Below are 15,140 nucleotides of genomic sequence, written 5' to 3'. Positions count from 1 at the left end.
TCAGATCTTTTTCGGAGCTGATCGGAGTGAAAAAAGATCAGAATTGGGCTGAATTAGCCCAATGTGTTTTGAAAGTGGCTCTTCATCTGCTCTGAAATTGTATACAACTGTTTTTGGACATATAGTATTTCCCAAATTAGTGAGCACATATTTCACAGTAGGTTAAATCTTTGTTTCAGTTAATCAAACATGACATTACATTTTCAGCTGAGACACTTATAGTTCTCTTATAGTCCTCCTAATGAAAACAGTTAATAGGATAGCATTGTATATCATTTTAATCAGCCCACACCCATGAATATTTACACATATGAATCCATTTTAAATGTTTGAAGATTAAATATTGCAATTAAGGATCAAAACATAACCAGAAATCAGTGATTCTGACAGCTTTTTGGGCACATTTAAAAAAATATCTGAACATATTTATATATCTGGCACACTTGGCTCATTTGGCTGTGTATTCTACATCACTACGAACCTTTCAAGATATTGTTGGGCATACTGCAGTTATATTTCATACATGTATGGTCATGCGGAACTGATCCAATAAGACCCCATTGAGTTGTTTGGAGGCCATATTGGAAAATGGCTTCTGCGGGGTTAATTCGTGAATCCTATGATGGCCCAGTATCTACAAATCCATGTTCTAGCTGTGAGTGTGCAATGGCACAATATGGGTGATTTTTAAACAATAGTTGTAGTTAGTGCTTTCAAAGTTGGTTATTTTAGCTATAATTTGAAAGGTAATTTCATGACCTTTCAGAACCGCTTGTCAAGCAAAGTACAAAATGTATCAGGGTTCCCTTTTTAAAGCAATTAATAAAGGTTATTCTCATACCCTAGGTGTCAAAGGTCATACAGTGTTTTCACAAAGTACTCGGAAAGTATTTTTCCACATTTTGTTAGGTTACAGCTTTATTCTACAATTGATTAAATTGTTTTTTTCCCTCATCAATCTAAACACAATACCCCATAATGATAAAGCAAAAACTGTTTTTTAATAAACGGAAATATTACATTTTCATAATTATTCAGACCCTTTACTCAGTTCAAAAATCAAATCAAACTTTATTTGTGACATGCGCCAAATACAACAAGTGTAGACCTTACCATGAAATGATTACTTACAAGCCCTTAACCAACAGTGCAGTTCAAGAAGAGTGAGTGCTACGGGGCGGTAATCATTTAGGCAAGTTACCTTCGCTTCCTTGAGCACAGGGACTATGCTGGTCTGCTTGAAACAGGTATTACAGACTCAGTCAGGGAGAGGTTGAAAATGTCAGTGAAGACACTTGCCAGTTGGTCCAGGCATGCTTTAAGTACACGTCCTGGTAATCCATCTGGCCCTGCGGCTTTGTGAATGTTGACCTGTTTAAAGGTCTTGCTCACATCGGCTACGGAAAGCGTTATCACACAGTCATCCAGTACAGCTGGTGCTCTCGTCCATGCTTTAGTGTTGCTTGTCTCGAAGCGAGCATTAAAGGCATTTAGCTCATCTGGAAGGCTTACGTCACTGGGCAGCTTGGGTTTCCCTTTGTAGTCCGTAATAGTTTTCAAGCCCTTCCACATCCGTCAGAGCTGGTGTAGTAGGATTCAATTTTAATCCTGTATTGATACTTTGCTTGTTTGATGGTTCGTCTGAGGGAATAGCGGGATTTCTTATACGCGTCCGGATTAGTGTCCCGCTCCTTGAAAGCGGCAGCTCTAGCCTTTATCTCGATGTGGATATTGCCTGTAATCCATGGCTTCTGGTTGGGATATGTACGTACGATCACTGTGGGGACGACGTCGTCAATGCACTTATTGATGAAGCCGATGACTGAGGTGGTATACTCCTCAATGCCGTTGGATGAATCCCGGAACATATTTCAGACTATGCTAGCAAAACAATCCTGTAGCGTAGCATCAGCATCATCTGACCACTTCCGTATTGGTACTTCCTGTTTTAGTTTTTGCTTGTAAGCAGGAATCAGGAGGATAGAATTATGGTCAGATTTGCCAAATGGAGGGCATTTTTTTGTATGCTTATGGCCTTATAGATTTGGTTGAGTGCGGTCTTAGTGCCAGCATCGGTCTGTGGTGGTAAATAGACGGCTACGAATAATATAGATGAGAACTCTCTTGGTAGATAGTGTGGTTCACAGCTTATCGTAAGGTACTCTACCCCAGGTGAGCAATACCTCAAGACTTCTTTAATATTATTATTATTATTATATGTCTTTAACATTACGCACAAGCTGTTATTGACAAAAAGACACACACAAACACACCCCTAGTCTTACCAGACGTAGCTTCTCTGTTCTGCCGGTGCATTGAAAACCCCTCCAGCTCTATATTATCCGTGTCGTCGCTCAGCCACGACTTGTGAAACATAAGATATTACAGTTTTTAATGTCCCGTTGGTAGGATAATCTTAATCGTAGATCATCAATTTTATTTTCCAATGATTGCATGTTAGCAAGTAGGATGGCAGAATTCTCAAAAAGCAGCCTGATCTGCGTCCTCTTCTCCTTCTTCTTTTATTTATCTGGGCCTGTTCCAGGGAGAGCAGTATATCTTTCTCGTCAGACTCATTAAAGGAAAAAGCTTCTTCCAGCTGGTTGTGAATAATCCCAGTTCTGATGTCCAGAAGTTATTTTCGGTCATAAGAGATGGTGGCAACATTGTGTACAAAATAAGTTAAAAAAAAAAGTTTCAAACAACAACAAAAAACGAACTAAATAGCACAATTAGTCACGGGCATGTAAAATGTCAGCCTTCCTCTTTGCGCCATCTTGATCTTGAAGCACCTTTGACAGCGATTACAGCTTTGAGTCTTCTTTATGTTTGACGTTACAAGCTTGGCACACCTGTATTTGTGGAGTTTCTCCCAAGGAAGGTGAACCTTCACCTCAGTCTGAGATCCTGAGTGCTCTGGAGCAGGTTTTCATCAAGGATCTCTCTGTACTTTGCTCCGTTCATCTTCGCCTCAATCCTGACTAGTCTCCCAGTCCCTGCCACTGAAAAACATCCCCACAGCATGATGCTGCCACCACCATGCTTCACCGTAAGGATGGTGCCAGGTTTCCTCCAGATGTGACGCTTCGCATTCAGACCAAAGAGTTAAATCTTGGTTTCATCAGACCAGATAATCTTGTTTCTCATGGTCTGAGAGTTTTTAGGTGCCTTTTGGCAAACTCCAAGCGGGCTGTTGTCTGCCTTTTACTGAGTAGTGGCTTCTGTCTGGCCACTCTACAATAAAGGCCTGATTGGTGGAGTGCTGCTTCGATGGTTGTCCTTCTGGAAGGTTCTCCCATCTCCACAGAGGAACTCTGTTGCTCTGTCAGAGTGACCATTGGGTTATTGGTCACCTCCCTGACCATTCCCCCCCGACTGCTCAGTTTGGAAGAGTCTATGAAGAGTCTTGGCAGTTCCAAACTTCTTCCATTTACGAATGCCAATGTGTTCTTTGGAGCCTTCATTGCTGCAGACATTTCTGGTACCCTTCCCCAATTTTAGAATAAGGCTGTAACGTAACAAAATGTGGAAAAAGTCAAGGGGTCTGAATAAATTCATTAGGCCCTAATCTATGGATTTCACATGAATTGGAATACAGATATGCATCTGTTGGTCACAGATACCTCTAAAAAAAGTTGGGAAGTGGATCAGAAAACCAGTCAGTATCTTGTATGACCACCATTTGCCTAATGCAGCTCGACACATCTCCTTCGCATAGAGTTTGATCAGGCTGTTGCAAAGTTGCTGGATATTGTCGGGAACTGGAACACGCTGTCGTACACGTCAATCCAGAGCATCCCAAACATACTCAATTTGAGACATGTCTGGTGAGTATGCAGGCCATGGAAGAACTGGGACATTTTCACAATTCCAGGAATTGTGTATAGATCCTTTCGACATGGGGCCATGCATTATCATACTGAAACATGAGGTGATGTTGGCGGATGAATGGCACGACAATCCTGGGCCTCAGGATCTCATCACAGTATCTCTGTGCATTCAAAATGCCATCGATAAAATGCAATTGTGTTCATTCTCCGTAGCTTATGCCTGCCCACACCATAACCCCACCGCCACCATAGGGCACTCCGTTCACAACGTTGACATCAGCAAACCACTTGATCACACGACGCCATACACTTGGTCTGTGGTTGCGAAGCCGGTTGGACGTACTGCCAAATTCTCTAAAACGATGTTGGAGGTGGCTTATGGTCGAGAAATTAACATTAAATTATATGGCAACAGATTTGGTGGACATGCATGCATTCAGCATGCAAATACTACGCTCCCTCAAAACTTGAGACATCTGTGGCATTGTGTTGTGTGACAAAATTGCACATTTTAGAGTGTCCTTTTATTGTTCCCAACACAAGGCGCACCTGACTATTTAATCAGCTTCTTGATGTGCCACACCTGTCAGGTGGATGGATTCTCTTGGCAAAGGAGAAATACTCATTAATAGGGATGTAAACAAATTTGTGAACAACATTTGAGAAAAAATACGCTTTTTGTGCGTATGAAACATTTCTTGGATATTTTATTTCAGCTCATGAAAAATGGGACCAACACTTTACATGTTGGGTTTATGTTTTTGTTCAGTGGTATGAATGAGATTTTGTATATCGATGGAGTCTCCTCTTCACTGATGACGTTGAGACTGGTACTATTTAATGATGCTGCCAGTTGAGGACTTGTGAGGCGTCTGTTTCTCAGACTAGACACTGATGTACTTGTCCTCTTGCTCAGTTGTGCACCGGGGCCTCCCACTCCTCTTTCTATTCTGGTTAGAGCCAGTTTGCGCTGTTCTGTGAAGGGAGTAATACACAGCGTTGTACGAGATCTTCAGTTTCTTGGCAATTTCTCTCATGGAATAGCCTTCATTTCTCAGAACAATAATAGACTGACGAGTTTCAGAAAAAAGTTATTTGTTTCTGGCCATTTTGAGCCTATAATCAAACCCATAAATGCTGATGCTCCAGATACTCCCACCCACACATGCGATGACATCACCTGGATTCAATAATGTTTCTAGAGACAAAATCTCTCTCATCATCACTCAATACCTAGGTTTACCTCCACTGTATTCACATCCTACCATACCTTTGTCTGTACATTATACCTTGAAGCTATTTTATCGCCCCCTGTTCTGGACGTTCTAGACGACCAATTCTCATAGCTTTTAGCCATACCCTTATCCTACTCCTCCTCTGTTCCTCTGGTGATGTAGAGGTGAATCCAGGCCCTGCAGTGCCTAGCTCCACTCCTATTCCCCAGACGCTCTCTTTTGCTGACTTCTGTAACCGTAATAGCCTTGGTTTCATGCATGTTAACATTAGAAGCCTCCACCCTAAGTTTGTTTTATTCACTGCTTTAGCACACTCTGCCAACCCGGATGTTCTAGCCGTGTCTGAATCCTGGCTTAGGAAGACCACCAAAAATTCTGAAATCTTCATCCCTAACTACAACATTTTCAGACAACATTTTGGACACTGTGTTAACAACCCTCCAGACGAGCTTCAATGCCATACAACTCTCCTTCCGTGGCCTCCAATTGCTCTTAAATACAAGTAAAACTAAATGCATGCTCTTCAACCGATCGCTGCCTGCACCTGCCCGCCCATCCATCATCACTACTCTGGATGCTTCTGACTTTGAATATGTGGACAACTACAAATACCTAGGTGTCTGGTTAGACTGTAAACTCTCCTTCCAGACTCACATCAAACATCTCCAATACAAAGTTAAATCTAGAATTGGCTTCCTATTTCGCAACAAAGCATCCTTCTCTCATGCTACCAAACATACCCTTGTAAAACTGACCATCCTACCGACCCTTGATTTCGGCGATGTCATTTACAAAATATCCTCCAATAAATTGGATGCAGTCTATCACAGTGCCATCCGTTTTGTCACCAAAGCCCCATATACTACCCACCACTGCGACCTGTACGCTCTTGTTGGCTGGCCCTCGCTTCATACTCATCGCCAAACCCACTGGCTCCAGGTCATCTACAAGACCCTGCTAGGTAAAGTCCCCCCTTATCTCAGCTTGTTGGTCACCATAGCAGCACCCACCTGTAGCACGCGCTCCAACAGGTATATCTCTCTGGTCACCCCCAAAACCAATTCTTCCTTTGGCCGCCTCTCCTTCCAGTTCTCTGCTGCCAATGACTAGAACGAACTAAAATATCTCTGAAACTGGAAACACTTATCTCCCTCACTAGCTTTAAGCACCAGCTGTCAGAGCAGCTCACAGATTACTGCACCTGTACATAGCCCATCTATAATTTAGCCCAAACAACTACCTCTCCGCCTACTATATTTATTTATTTATTTTGCTCCTTTGCACCCCATTATTTCTATCTCTACTTTGCACATTCTTCCACTGCAAATCTACCATTCCAGTGTTTTGCTTGCTATATCGCATTTACTTCTGCAAAAACTTAAATTGGACTCTTGTGTTGAGTGATGGGTTTAATACAGAGTGCTCCTTACTCAACCCACTCCATTCACTGCAATGTACATGGGATACACATTTGGTTGTAGAGAGACAAATACAGCTGTCTCAGCTAAAGTGGGGTGGAAAATATTCATTAGGGTCTCTACTAATCAAATATAGTTTGTTTTTGAGGGAGGCTGTGTCACACGACCTGCTGCTGGCTTTTTACTCCACCCATTCCACAGCACCCAACGCAAGACACTATATATTAAATACATATATAAATACATACCCATACATATGGGTTGTAGAGAGAACTTTTCTACCTGTCTCAGCTTTTTACATTTTTTAACAGGCAAGTCAGATAAGAACAAATTCTTATTTACAATGACGGCCTACCCCGGCCAAACCCTAATCCGGACAATGCTGGGCCAATTGTGCAATGCCCTATGGGACTCCCAATCACGGCCGGTTGTGATACAGCCTGGAATCGAACAAGGGTCTGTAGTGACGCCTCGAGCACTGAGATGCAGTGCCTTAGACCGCTGCGCCACTCGGCAGCAAAGTCTCAGCTAAAGGGAGGGGGCGGAGAAGTGCTCCTGGATATGTATGACAGTCCCCCTCCAAAACGAATCATACTAAGTATTTCTCACCTAACTTTAGCTGAGACAGGTAGAAAAGTTCTCTCTACAATCCAATATGTATTGTATCGGGGGCTATGTAGGGGGTGGAGCCCCCTCAAAAACGAATCATATTTGGTTAGTAGACACTACTAATTATTTCCCACCCCTTTAGCTGAGACAGGTAGGAAAGTATTCTCTCTACAGTTCAATGTACTTAACATACCAGTGTCAACATTGTATTTTTTCATTATTGGTTATAATAATAATTTAAAACCATATTTTGTATTTGTTTTCATAAATTACTTGTGTTTTCTTGTTGACACAATACAAGTGGCCATTGATATAACATTCAATACATTTTGAATCAGTTGATGATATTACAAGGTGGGCTTTTATTTTGAAGGTTTCATCATAAAACATTTTCTTTTAAAGTGACGTCAGCGTTATGGTACTGGCAGAATAGTACCAAAGATTTTTATGACTAAACCAAGATATTACCACAGCCTGTCATTTCAAATGTGAACAAATTAGCCATAGTGGACAGAACTAGCCAGATTCTATTGGCCCGTTCTAGACAATATTTGCATATTTCCGTTGGGGAACGCCTATTCTGTGAAGTGCGCGTGTGCAATAACTCAATTCGCCTTTGCACTTCTTCTAAACAACGCAATTTTGTGAAACTTTGGCAAAGGGTAAAGTTAACAAAACTTAGTCCACTCTGTCTATAACAGATTGTAGTTCTGGGAACAGAAAAATTGAGATTAAACGTTTAATCGATGAGTAAATCATTAGAATATCGGCCAAATGTATCTCGTTCCATCTTCTCCCACTGCCGGCCATTGGGCTTCCTCTCTACCATATTTGGCAGTGAGTGGAAACGCGAACCGGATGCTTCCGGTGAAATATCTGTCTCATTGTTATATCTGTGATAATAATTTACTGTTCCTGTTTGTCGGAGTCAAAAGTTACTGCGGACCTATCTGTGGTCTATATTTTAACCGGGAACATTTGCCGTTTATTAGCTCTAGGGTTATGTTACGTCTATTTTGAACGCGTACACATTATGCTTTAGTAAAATGAATCGCCATAAATGAGGCAAACAGGTGAATTTAGTAGGCCAGAGGTTTCAAAACAAGCTCGCCTCGGGAACAGAAAGCTTCGATATTTTCAGCTTTTTTTCTTGGTAAGAGAGACCTATTCGCAAGTTGCAACAAGTCTGTAATTGTTATAGTATTACTTATGATAAAGGTAAAAATGTGATCGACTGGTATGGGTGTTTTTTTTATTTTCTTGCAACACAGGTCTACTGTCTGGCAACATTCAAGTAGCCATTGACGTCAGACTTTGAACTGTGACCCGGAACCTGTACACCGGAGGTCCTCCAGGATGGCTGGGCGAGGCTCTGACACGATGGAGCATGATGGAGGGGAAACTATATCAGATGTCAGTTTTCCCTTGGGAGAGGGTGTGTCTGGCCGCAGAAGTACAATCTCTATGTCTGATGAGGGAGAGGAGGCTTTCTATGTGCCTGAGAGGAGACCTTCCCTGGACCTGGGTGATGGCCTGAGACCCATGGACACTACTCACTGGTGAGACACTGACCATACCACAACACACAGCACATGTCAAGTGCCCAGAATTAAGCTTGTCCCTTTCCCCATCCTCAATCATTCATAGTTTGTGTGTGTGTTTATTTGGTGTGTTTGGCAGGCATGATGTGGAAAGGGCTCAATCCCCGGTCCACAGCTACAATTCGGTAAACAGTGATATACAATTCTGGCCATCTGATGAACTGGATGAAGAAACTGAGCTGTCTGCTACTAGGTACACTAAAACATGTTGATTTATAGACACTCATACACTTACATTAACATACAGTAAAATGAAAAGCATTCGGTCACACAAAAAATACATACACTTGCGTTACATTTTTCTTTACAAAGTATTAACACGAAACAGGAACACAGACCGTTAAAGGACTACAGTACGTGAACATATTTGTTATATTATGTGAACGGTTTATTTTCCATGTGATGTTCTATTTAGAGTCCAGCTGGAAAGAACAGAGTCTTACTCCAGTGGCTACTCCGTGGACAGTGACTATGAGACCAGAACCAGGAAGTAAGAAAAGTCATCCATGTTTGATCAGGCACAGACAGGATGCAATCGGTTGAAGTGTGTTATTAGGGTGTAATTATGCATACGTTTATCTGAGTATTTATTCCTGAGTATAACATTAGTGCATGTATGTCCATTTGTTTACAAATGGTTAAATTGGTGGATAGGCTCATGCACTAGTATGTGTAGCAATATTTAATCTTCCACCGCCTCTCCAGGTCTCAAGACGCTGCACCTAAAGAACAGGGTCCTGCAGTGGAACCTCCAAGACCAGAGCTGATCAAAAACCCAGACGAGAAGAGGCACCCTGCCCTGACTGTAGACTTCACCTTCAAGGTGGGCTCACACTTCACTCTAGTCTAGGTGATGTAGTGTATGTTCAGCAACAAATGTTAACATGTCCCTAAAGTTAAGTGTAGTGGATGAGAATTGCTTTTCTCTTGTTTTAATTGTATTCTGTGGACCCCAGGCCATCAGGAAGACACTGGAGAAACTGGGGAAGGATGATTTGAGGACATTTAAGATCACGCTGTGGAAGCGCTACCCAGAGTCATTCAGCTCTCCTCCCCAGGGCATGGACATGGTGGACCTGGTGGATAGACTACTGGAGTTTTATGACCTAGAGGTGGCCCTGCAGCTCACCAAGGCCCTGCTGAAGGACATGGGCCTCAAACGCCTGGATGCCTACCTCACGGACCTCTGCAAGAAAAGTATGCACGTTGGCTTTATTTCATTTGATTCATGTAATAACGATAAGTAACAAATGTATACTTTGAGTTATGATAGGGTAATAGTTGAGCTATTTATACTTTGTACAGTACTTCAAGAACCAATGGGTTACACATTACAATTTTTAATTTAAATGGCCATTGAACAGGAAATATACTAGACTGTACCTTTTTTAATGTCTGTGTTCTCTCTGTGCAGATGAGGTGCGTTATGAGCTGAGAGGCACTCTGTTGAGGAAGTATAGCTGGATGTGTGAGGGTGTTGCCCAGCATGGAGAGCATAAGGCCTTTGACAGTATCTTTAATGAGCTCTATATAACAGACCGAGGCAATGCTGGGCCCAACATCGAGCACGAGGTCAGAAAGATCGACAAGCTGTCCACCAATCGCAAGGAAGAGAAGCGGATCACCTGTAGCCAGATCTTTGACCCCGATGTGATTTATAAGAAGCATGTGAGTCATATAGTGACCAACGGCATCGCCGGGGTAGGGAAGTCTATGGCCGTGCAGAAGTTCATCATGGACTGGGCAGAGGAGCGCAAGCACAATCATGTCTACTTCCTGTTCCCACTGCCCTTCAAAGAGCTCAACCTCATGCTGAAACTGAAGATCAGCCTCCTGGAGATCGTCCACACTCTCTACCCCGAGACCAAGGCGTTGCCCACCTTCGAGTGCGACGAAGGCAAGGTCATGTTCATCTGTGACGGGCTAGACGAGTATGCACATTCCCTGGACTTCCACCGCACCGAGACTTGGTGTGACAGCACTGAACCAGCCGCCATGCACGTGGTGGTAACCAACCTGATTAGGGGCAACCTGCTCCCCTCGTCTCTCCTCTGGATCATCTCTCGCCCCCTCACCTCCAGTCGGCTGCCCCCAGAGTCTGTGCACCAGGTGTTGGAGGTCCGTGGCTTCACCAACGAACAGAAGGAAGAGTACTTCAGGAGGAGGTTTCAGGACCCGGCGCAGGCCGATAAGGTGATTGCCCACCTGACCTCCTGCAAGACCCTCCACATCATGTGCCATCTGCCCATGTTCTGCTGTGTGGTGAGGGAGGTTTTCCAGCACACGTTTAGGGAGAAGGGGCCGGATGCAGAGCTGCCTAAGGGGCTGACCCTGATGTACACTCGCCTGCTGCTGGTGCACCTGCATGTGCGTGGTGCCAGGGGCTCAGCCTCCCGCACCCCGGAAGAGGAGAGGGACTTCCTGATGAACCTGGGCAAACTAGCCTTTACAATGCTGGAGAAAAACCAGATGGTCATTGGCAAGGCCACCTGGAAGGACTGCGGCGTGGATGTCGCTGAGGCTGTCACCAATAGTGGCCTGTGCATTGAGTTCCTGATCGAGCAGTTTGTCATGTACCAGGAGAGGATCCAGACCTTCATCCACCCCACCATCCAAGAATACCTGGCTGCCCTCTATGTGTTCCTCACCTGGAGGTGTGCGGGGCAGAACGTCCTGCAGCAGCCACGGAATAGCAAGTTCTCACGCATGTTCAAGGACCCCGGGCTGCTGGACATGCACCGCAGTGCTATAGAGAGAAGCTTACAGAGCCCCGATGGAAACATGGATGTCTTCCTGCGCTTCCTGTTGGGCATGGCCCAGACAGCCAATCAGGAGCTGCTACAACGCTTCCTACCCGATAAGAACAAATGCTCGTCGGCCTCTGAGGAGACGGCCGCCATTATCAGGAAGAAGATTAAAGAGAACCACTACCCTGACAGGAACGCCAACCTGCAGTGCTGCCTGGACGAGCTTGGTGTTGGTGCTGAAGCTCCCAGACGCAGCCGCTCAAACTCTGTGAAGAACCAATGACTGACTACAGTATTTATAAAGATGTATATATTAGGTTTGAAATATGGGTTGTATAGTTAGACAAACTTTTATAGGGGAATTGGGGAAGAAAGATATGGATACCTCAGGGTTGCTTTGCAACAATACTCAACTGTGGTAGTATTGTGGAAATATGTCATGAGAAGTAGCCACAAGGTGGCAGTAGCATTACACTGCTATACTACTGAGACACAGAAGAGTGAAAGGGATGTGTGACAAATGACATTCATAGGCAGTCACATGTATTGACTGTATACTTAATATAACATTGTGATGATGTTTTACACCAGGTATGTGCAACTGATGGGGGTGGGGGTCACAAAATCCTAACTCACAACAGGCCGCAGTAGCGCACAGGTCTGTGTACCCACACATGCAGTCAGAGCTGGCCCCAAGCCTTTTGCGGGCAAAACATTTTAGTGGACCCCTCGACAAGGAAGAGAAACAATTTAATTTCCTGCAATTCTACACATTTTGCCATGGGGCTTACAGCAAATGTTGCAGTTCTAAAGCAAGTTTCGGCAATTCTACACATTTTGCCATGCGGTCGAGAGAAATGTTAGCAGTTTTTGAATATGATATCTGAGTCAGTTACTAACAAAATCAGGGGGCCCCTGGATGGTAATTTGACCATGATTACTACAACTTTAGATAGCTGGCTAGACTTACTTACCAATCTAATTAAGTGACATTTCAGATGCACAACCAAATTGCACCTTGCAGGGTTGGGTCAATTACATTTAAATTCAGAAAGTAAACCCAATTCCACATTTTCCTCATTGAAAAGCATAAGAAGATAATTGGAGTTGGAATTATTGTATTTCCTGAATTGAAATGGAATTGACCCCAACCCTGGCACCTTGTGTATTCTACTATTCTAACTCACAGCAAGTTAAGATCCCAACAGAGTTCCTAAAAAAAAAAAAAATACAAAAACATTTGGAAATTGATTCGCAGGCCTACAGAAGGGGGGCCTCCCTGCTTTACACAATGGTGAGCTGATATAAAACACTAATGATGCATTTACATGTGCTTACAAGGTGCACTTAAAATGACATGATGCAACCTTATTTGCAATGGCTGTCTACTTCCAGAACAGTTGTGGTCTCTCTGTCATATAAAACACAATTGAATCAATTTCTAACAGATGTGAGAAAATAAGGGCAGATGAGAAGTTCCCTCTGAACTAAATTGTCTAATCTAGGTTAGAGTCTGTGGCAAAAAAAAGTCAACAATTGAATGTATTTATCTATCCCTATTATGTGAGTCCTCAAGATCGCATTAGAATCCATATTTGACTTATCACTAGATGGAGCAATAGAAATGCTACGTGGTACAAAAAGTACCCAATTATCATACTTGAGTAAGTGTTTGGTTTTAAATACATCTAAGTATCAAAAGTAAATGTAATTACTAAAATATACTTAAGTATTAAAGGTAAAAGTATAAATAATTTAAAATTCCTTATTAAGCAAAGCAGACAGCACCATTTTAAAAATGTATGGATAGCCTGGCGCACACTCAGACATTATTTACGAAAGTTGCATGTGTTTGAGACTGCCAGGCTAGAGGCGGTAGGGATGACCACGTGTTCTTTTGATAAGTGCTTGAATTTGACCATTTTCCTGTCCTGCTAAGCATTCAAAATATAACAAGTACTTTTCAGGGAAAATGTTTGAAGCAAAAAGTACAATATTTTCATTAGGAATGTAGGGAGGTAAATGTTGTCAAATATAAATAGTAATGTACAGATACCCTAAAAAACTACTTAAGTAGTACTTTAAAGTATTTTTCTTAAACATGAACACCACAGAAGGGTTTTGTTATCATCCAAAGTTTGCAGGTCTGATGGACCCACAATATTATTGGGTTAAAACACAGCCATAACAATTTGTAAAAATACTTCATGTAGACAGCATACATGGTTAACATTTGCCATTTACCTCTGCTAGATCACACATCAATAAAAGCGCAATTAGTTTATATTTTAAATTGTGATTTTTGTAAATTAATCTATCAAGACATGGGTGGAATAAATCATGTTGATCTTGAACAAATATAAAAGAAACAAGGTTTTCACTTGATGTTTATTGCTTTGAACTGAACCAATTGGAAGGATACATTTGACTTAGTATTTTATGGAAATTATAAATGTGCCCCATTGAACACATTAAGGCTGGCCTACACACCACCAGGGACAGAGTTTTACTGTGTGTTTGTTGCAAATGTATTTCTTGCACTTGATGCATGTGTACGGTGTCTTCCTGTCCTTGGGTCAACATGCATTGCAGCACATTTTCTTGTTACTACCGGCTGCAATCTAGATGGATGAAAACACTTAGTTCAGGAATTTTACTAACATCTCACTCGCATATATAGTTATAGCAGGCCATGGTAGGAGAGTAAGACACACACACACGCAACATCACTCATACTTACTTCCGGCATTGGAGTTCTGTGGGTCGGGCGGATGGGGCACCAGCATCCTCCTCACAATGCAGCTGGGGTCCTTGGGATATGTTGCGTCCTCTGGATTTGAGGTCTTACCAATGCCTTGCCCAGCTCCTCGAGAAAGAGATGTCTCCTTTGGAACTTCCCTCTGTTCCAATATGGGTTCAACACCATCCAGATGACCAACGCATTGTACGCCAAGATGTGGCCAGCATAGAGTTCTTCTTTTGCAGCTGTAGCCAGTCACCAGCTTGTCTAAATTGTCCACCCCTCCTTTTGTGGCATTGTAATCCATTATGATTTCTGGTTTTTGATGTTCCTGGCCACCGATTTTACCATCCCTAAGCAGCATTCCCATCCCCTCAGACTTGTTTTTTTCCCCATACTGTTCCTACCATCATCAGCTTCCTCTTGAGCTCCTGTCTCAGCTTGTGCGAAGTAAAAAAGTTATTGCATGTGATGTGGCCACAGAGTTCCTGTGTCACGTCCAGGACAACCCGCATCCCTTGGATCTTCTCAGGTGCTCCTCCATCTGGCCTCCCTGTATACACTTGCAAGTTCCACGCATACAATGAAGCAGCATCACAGGCAGCCCAAATCTTGATTCCATGCGGTAGACGTTTAGACGGTATGTACTGCCTGAAGGGGCAGCGGCCCCTAAATGGCATACGCTGCTCATCAACAATAACGCTGGGCCCGGGGTTATAAAACGGAAGGCAGTCCACCCACTTGTCCCCCACTGACCTGATTGCAGCTAGCTTGTCTGGTGTCTCGGTTATTGAAGCGGATAATCCTGGAAATAATGGCGTTTTCCAGAGATATTGTTGCAGGTAAAAGTTCCCTGACAGTTTCTGCATCCCACAGGGATTCCTCATTGGATCTGAAAACACCAGCAAGTATAAGAACCCCAAAATATGCATGTAAATTAGTTTGGTCCATCTCACTCCA

The 15,140-nt window shown here is 43.0% G+C and overlaps 1 protein-coding gene across 2 annotated transcripts; it reads left to right on the top strand.

Moving 5' to 3' along the window:
* Positions 1–7,964: 7,964 nt before the first annotated feature.
* Positions 7,965–13,726, top strand: LOC135550609 (NLR family CARD domain-containing protein 3-like). 2 transcript variants are annotated; one of them, XM_064981583.1, is made up of 7 exons: positions 7,965–8,245; positions 8,364–8,651; positions 8,773–8,886; positions 9,109–9,183; positions 9,399–9,516; positions 9,650–9,890; positions 10,108–13,726. In XM_064981583.1, exons 2-7 carry the CDS (start codon positions 8,449–8,451, stop codon positions 11,721–11,723), a joined length of 2,367 nt encoding a protein of 788 aa, XP_064837655.1. In that variant the 5' UTR covers positions 7,965–8,245; positions 8,364–8,448; the 3' UTR covers positions 11,724–13,726. The 2 variants fall into 2 exon arrangements, with proteins under 2 accessions (XP_064837655.1, XP_064837656.1); XM_064981584.1 differs by lacking the exons at positions 8,773–8,886; positions 9,109–9,183.
* Positions 13,727–15,140: the final 1,414 nt, after the last annotated feature.

This window comes from Oncorhynchus masou, chromosome 12, assembly GCF_036934945.1.
Source record: "Oncorhynchus masou masou isolate Uvic2021 chromosome 12, UVic_Omas_1.1, whole genome shotgun sequence".
In the NCBI taxonomy this organism is placed as follows: Eukaryota; Metazoa; Chordata; class Actinopteri; order Salmoniformes; family Salmonidae; genus Oncorhynchus; species Oncorhynchus masou.
The sequence above is the reverse complement of the archived record's forward strand: the minus strand, read 5'-3'. Positions and strand labels throughout refer to the sequence as shown.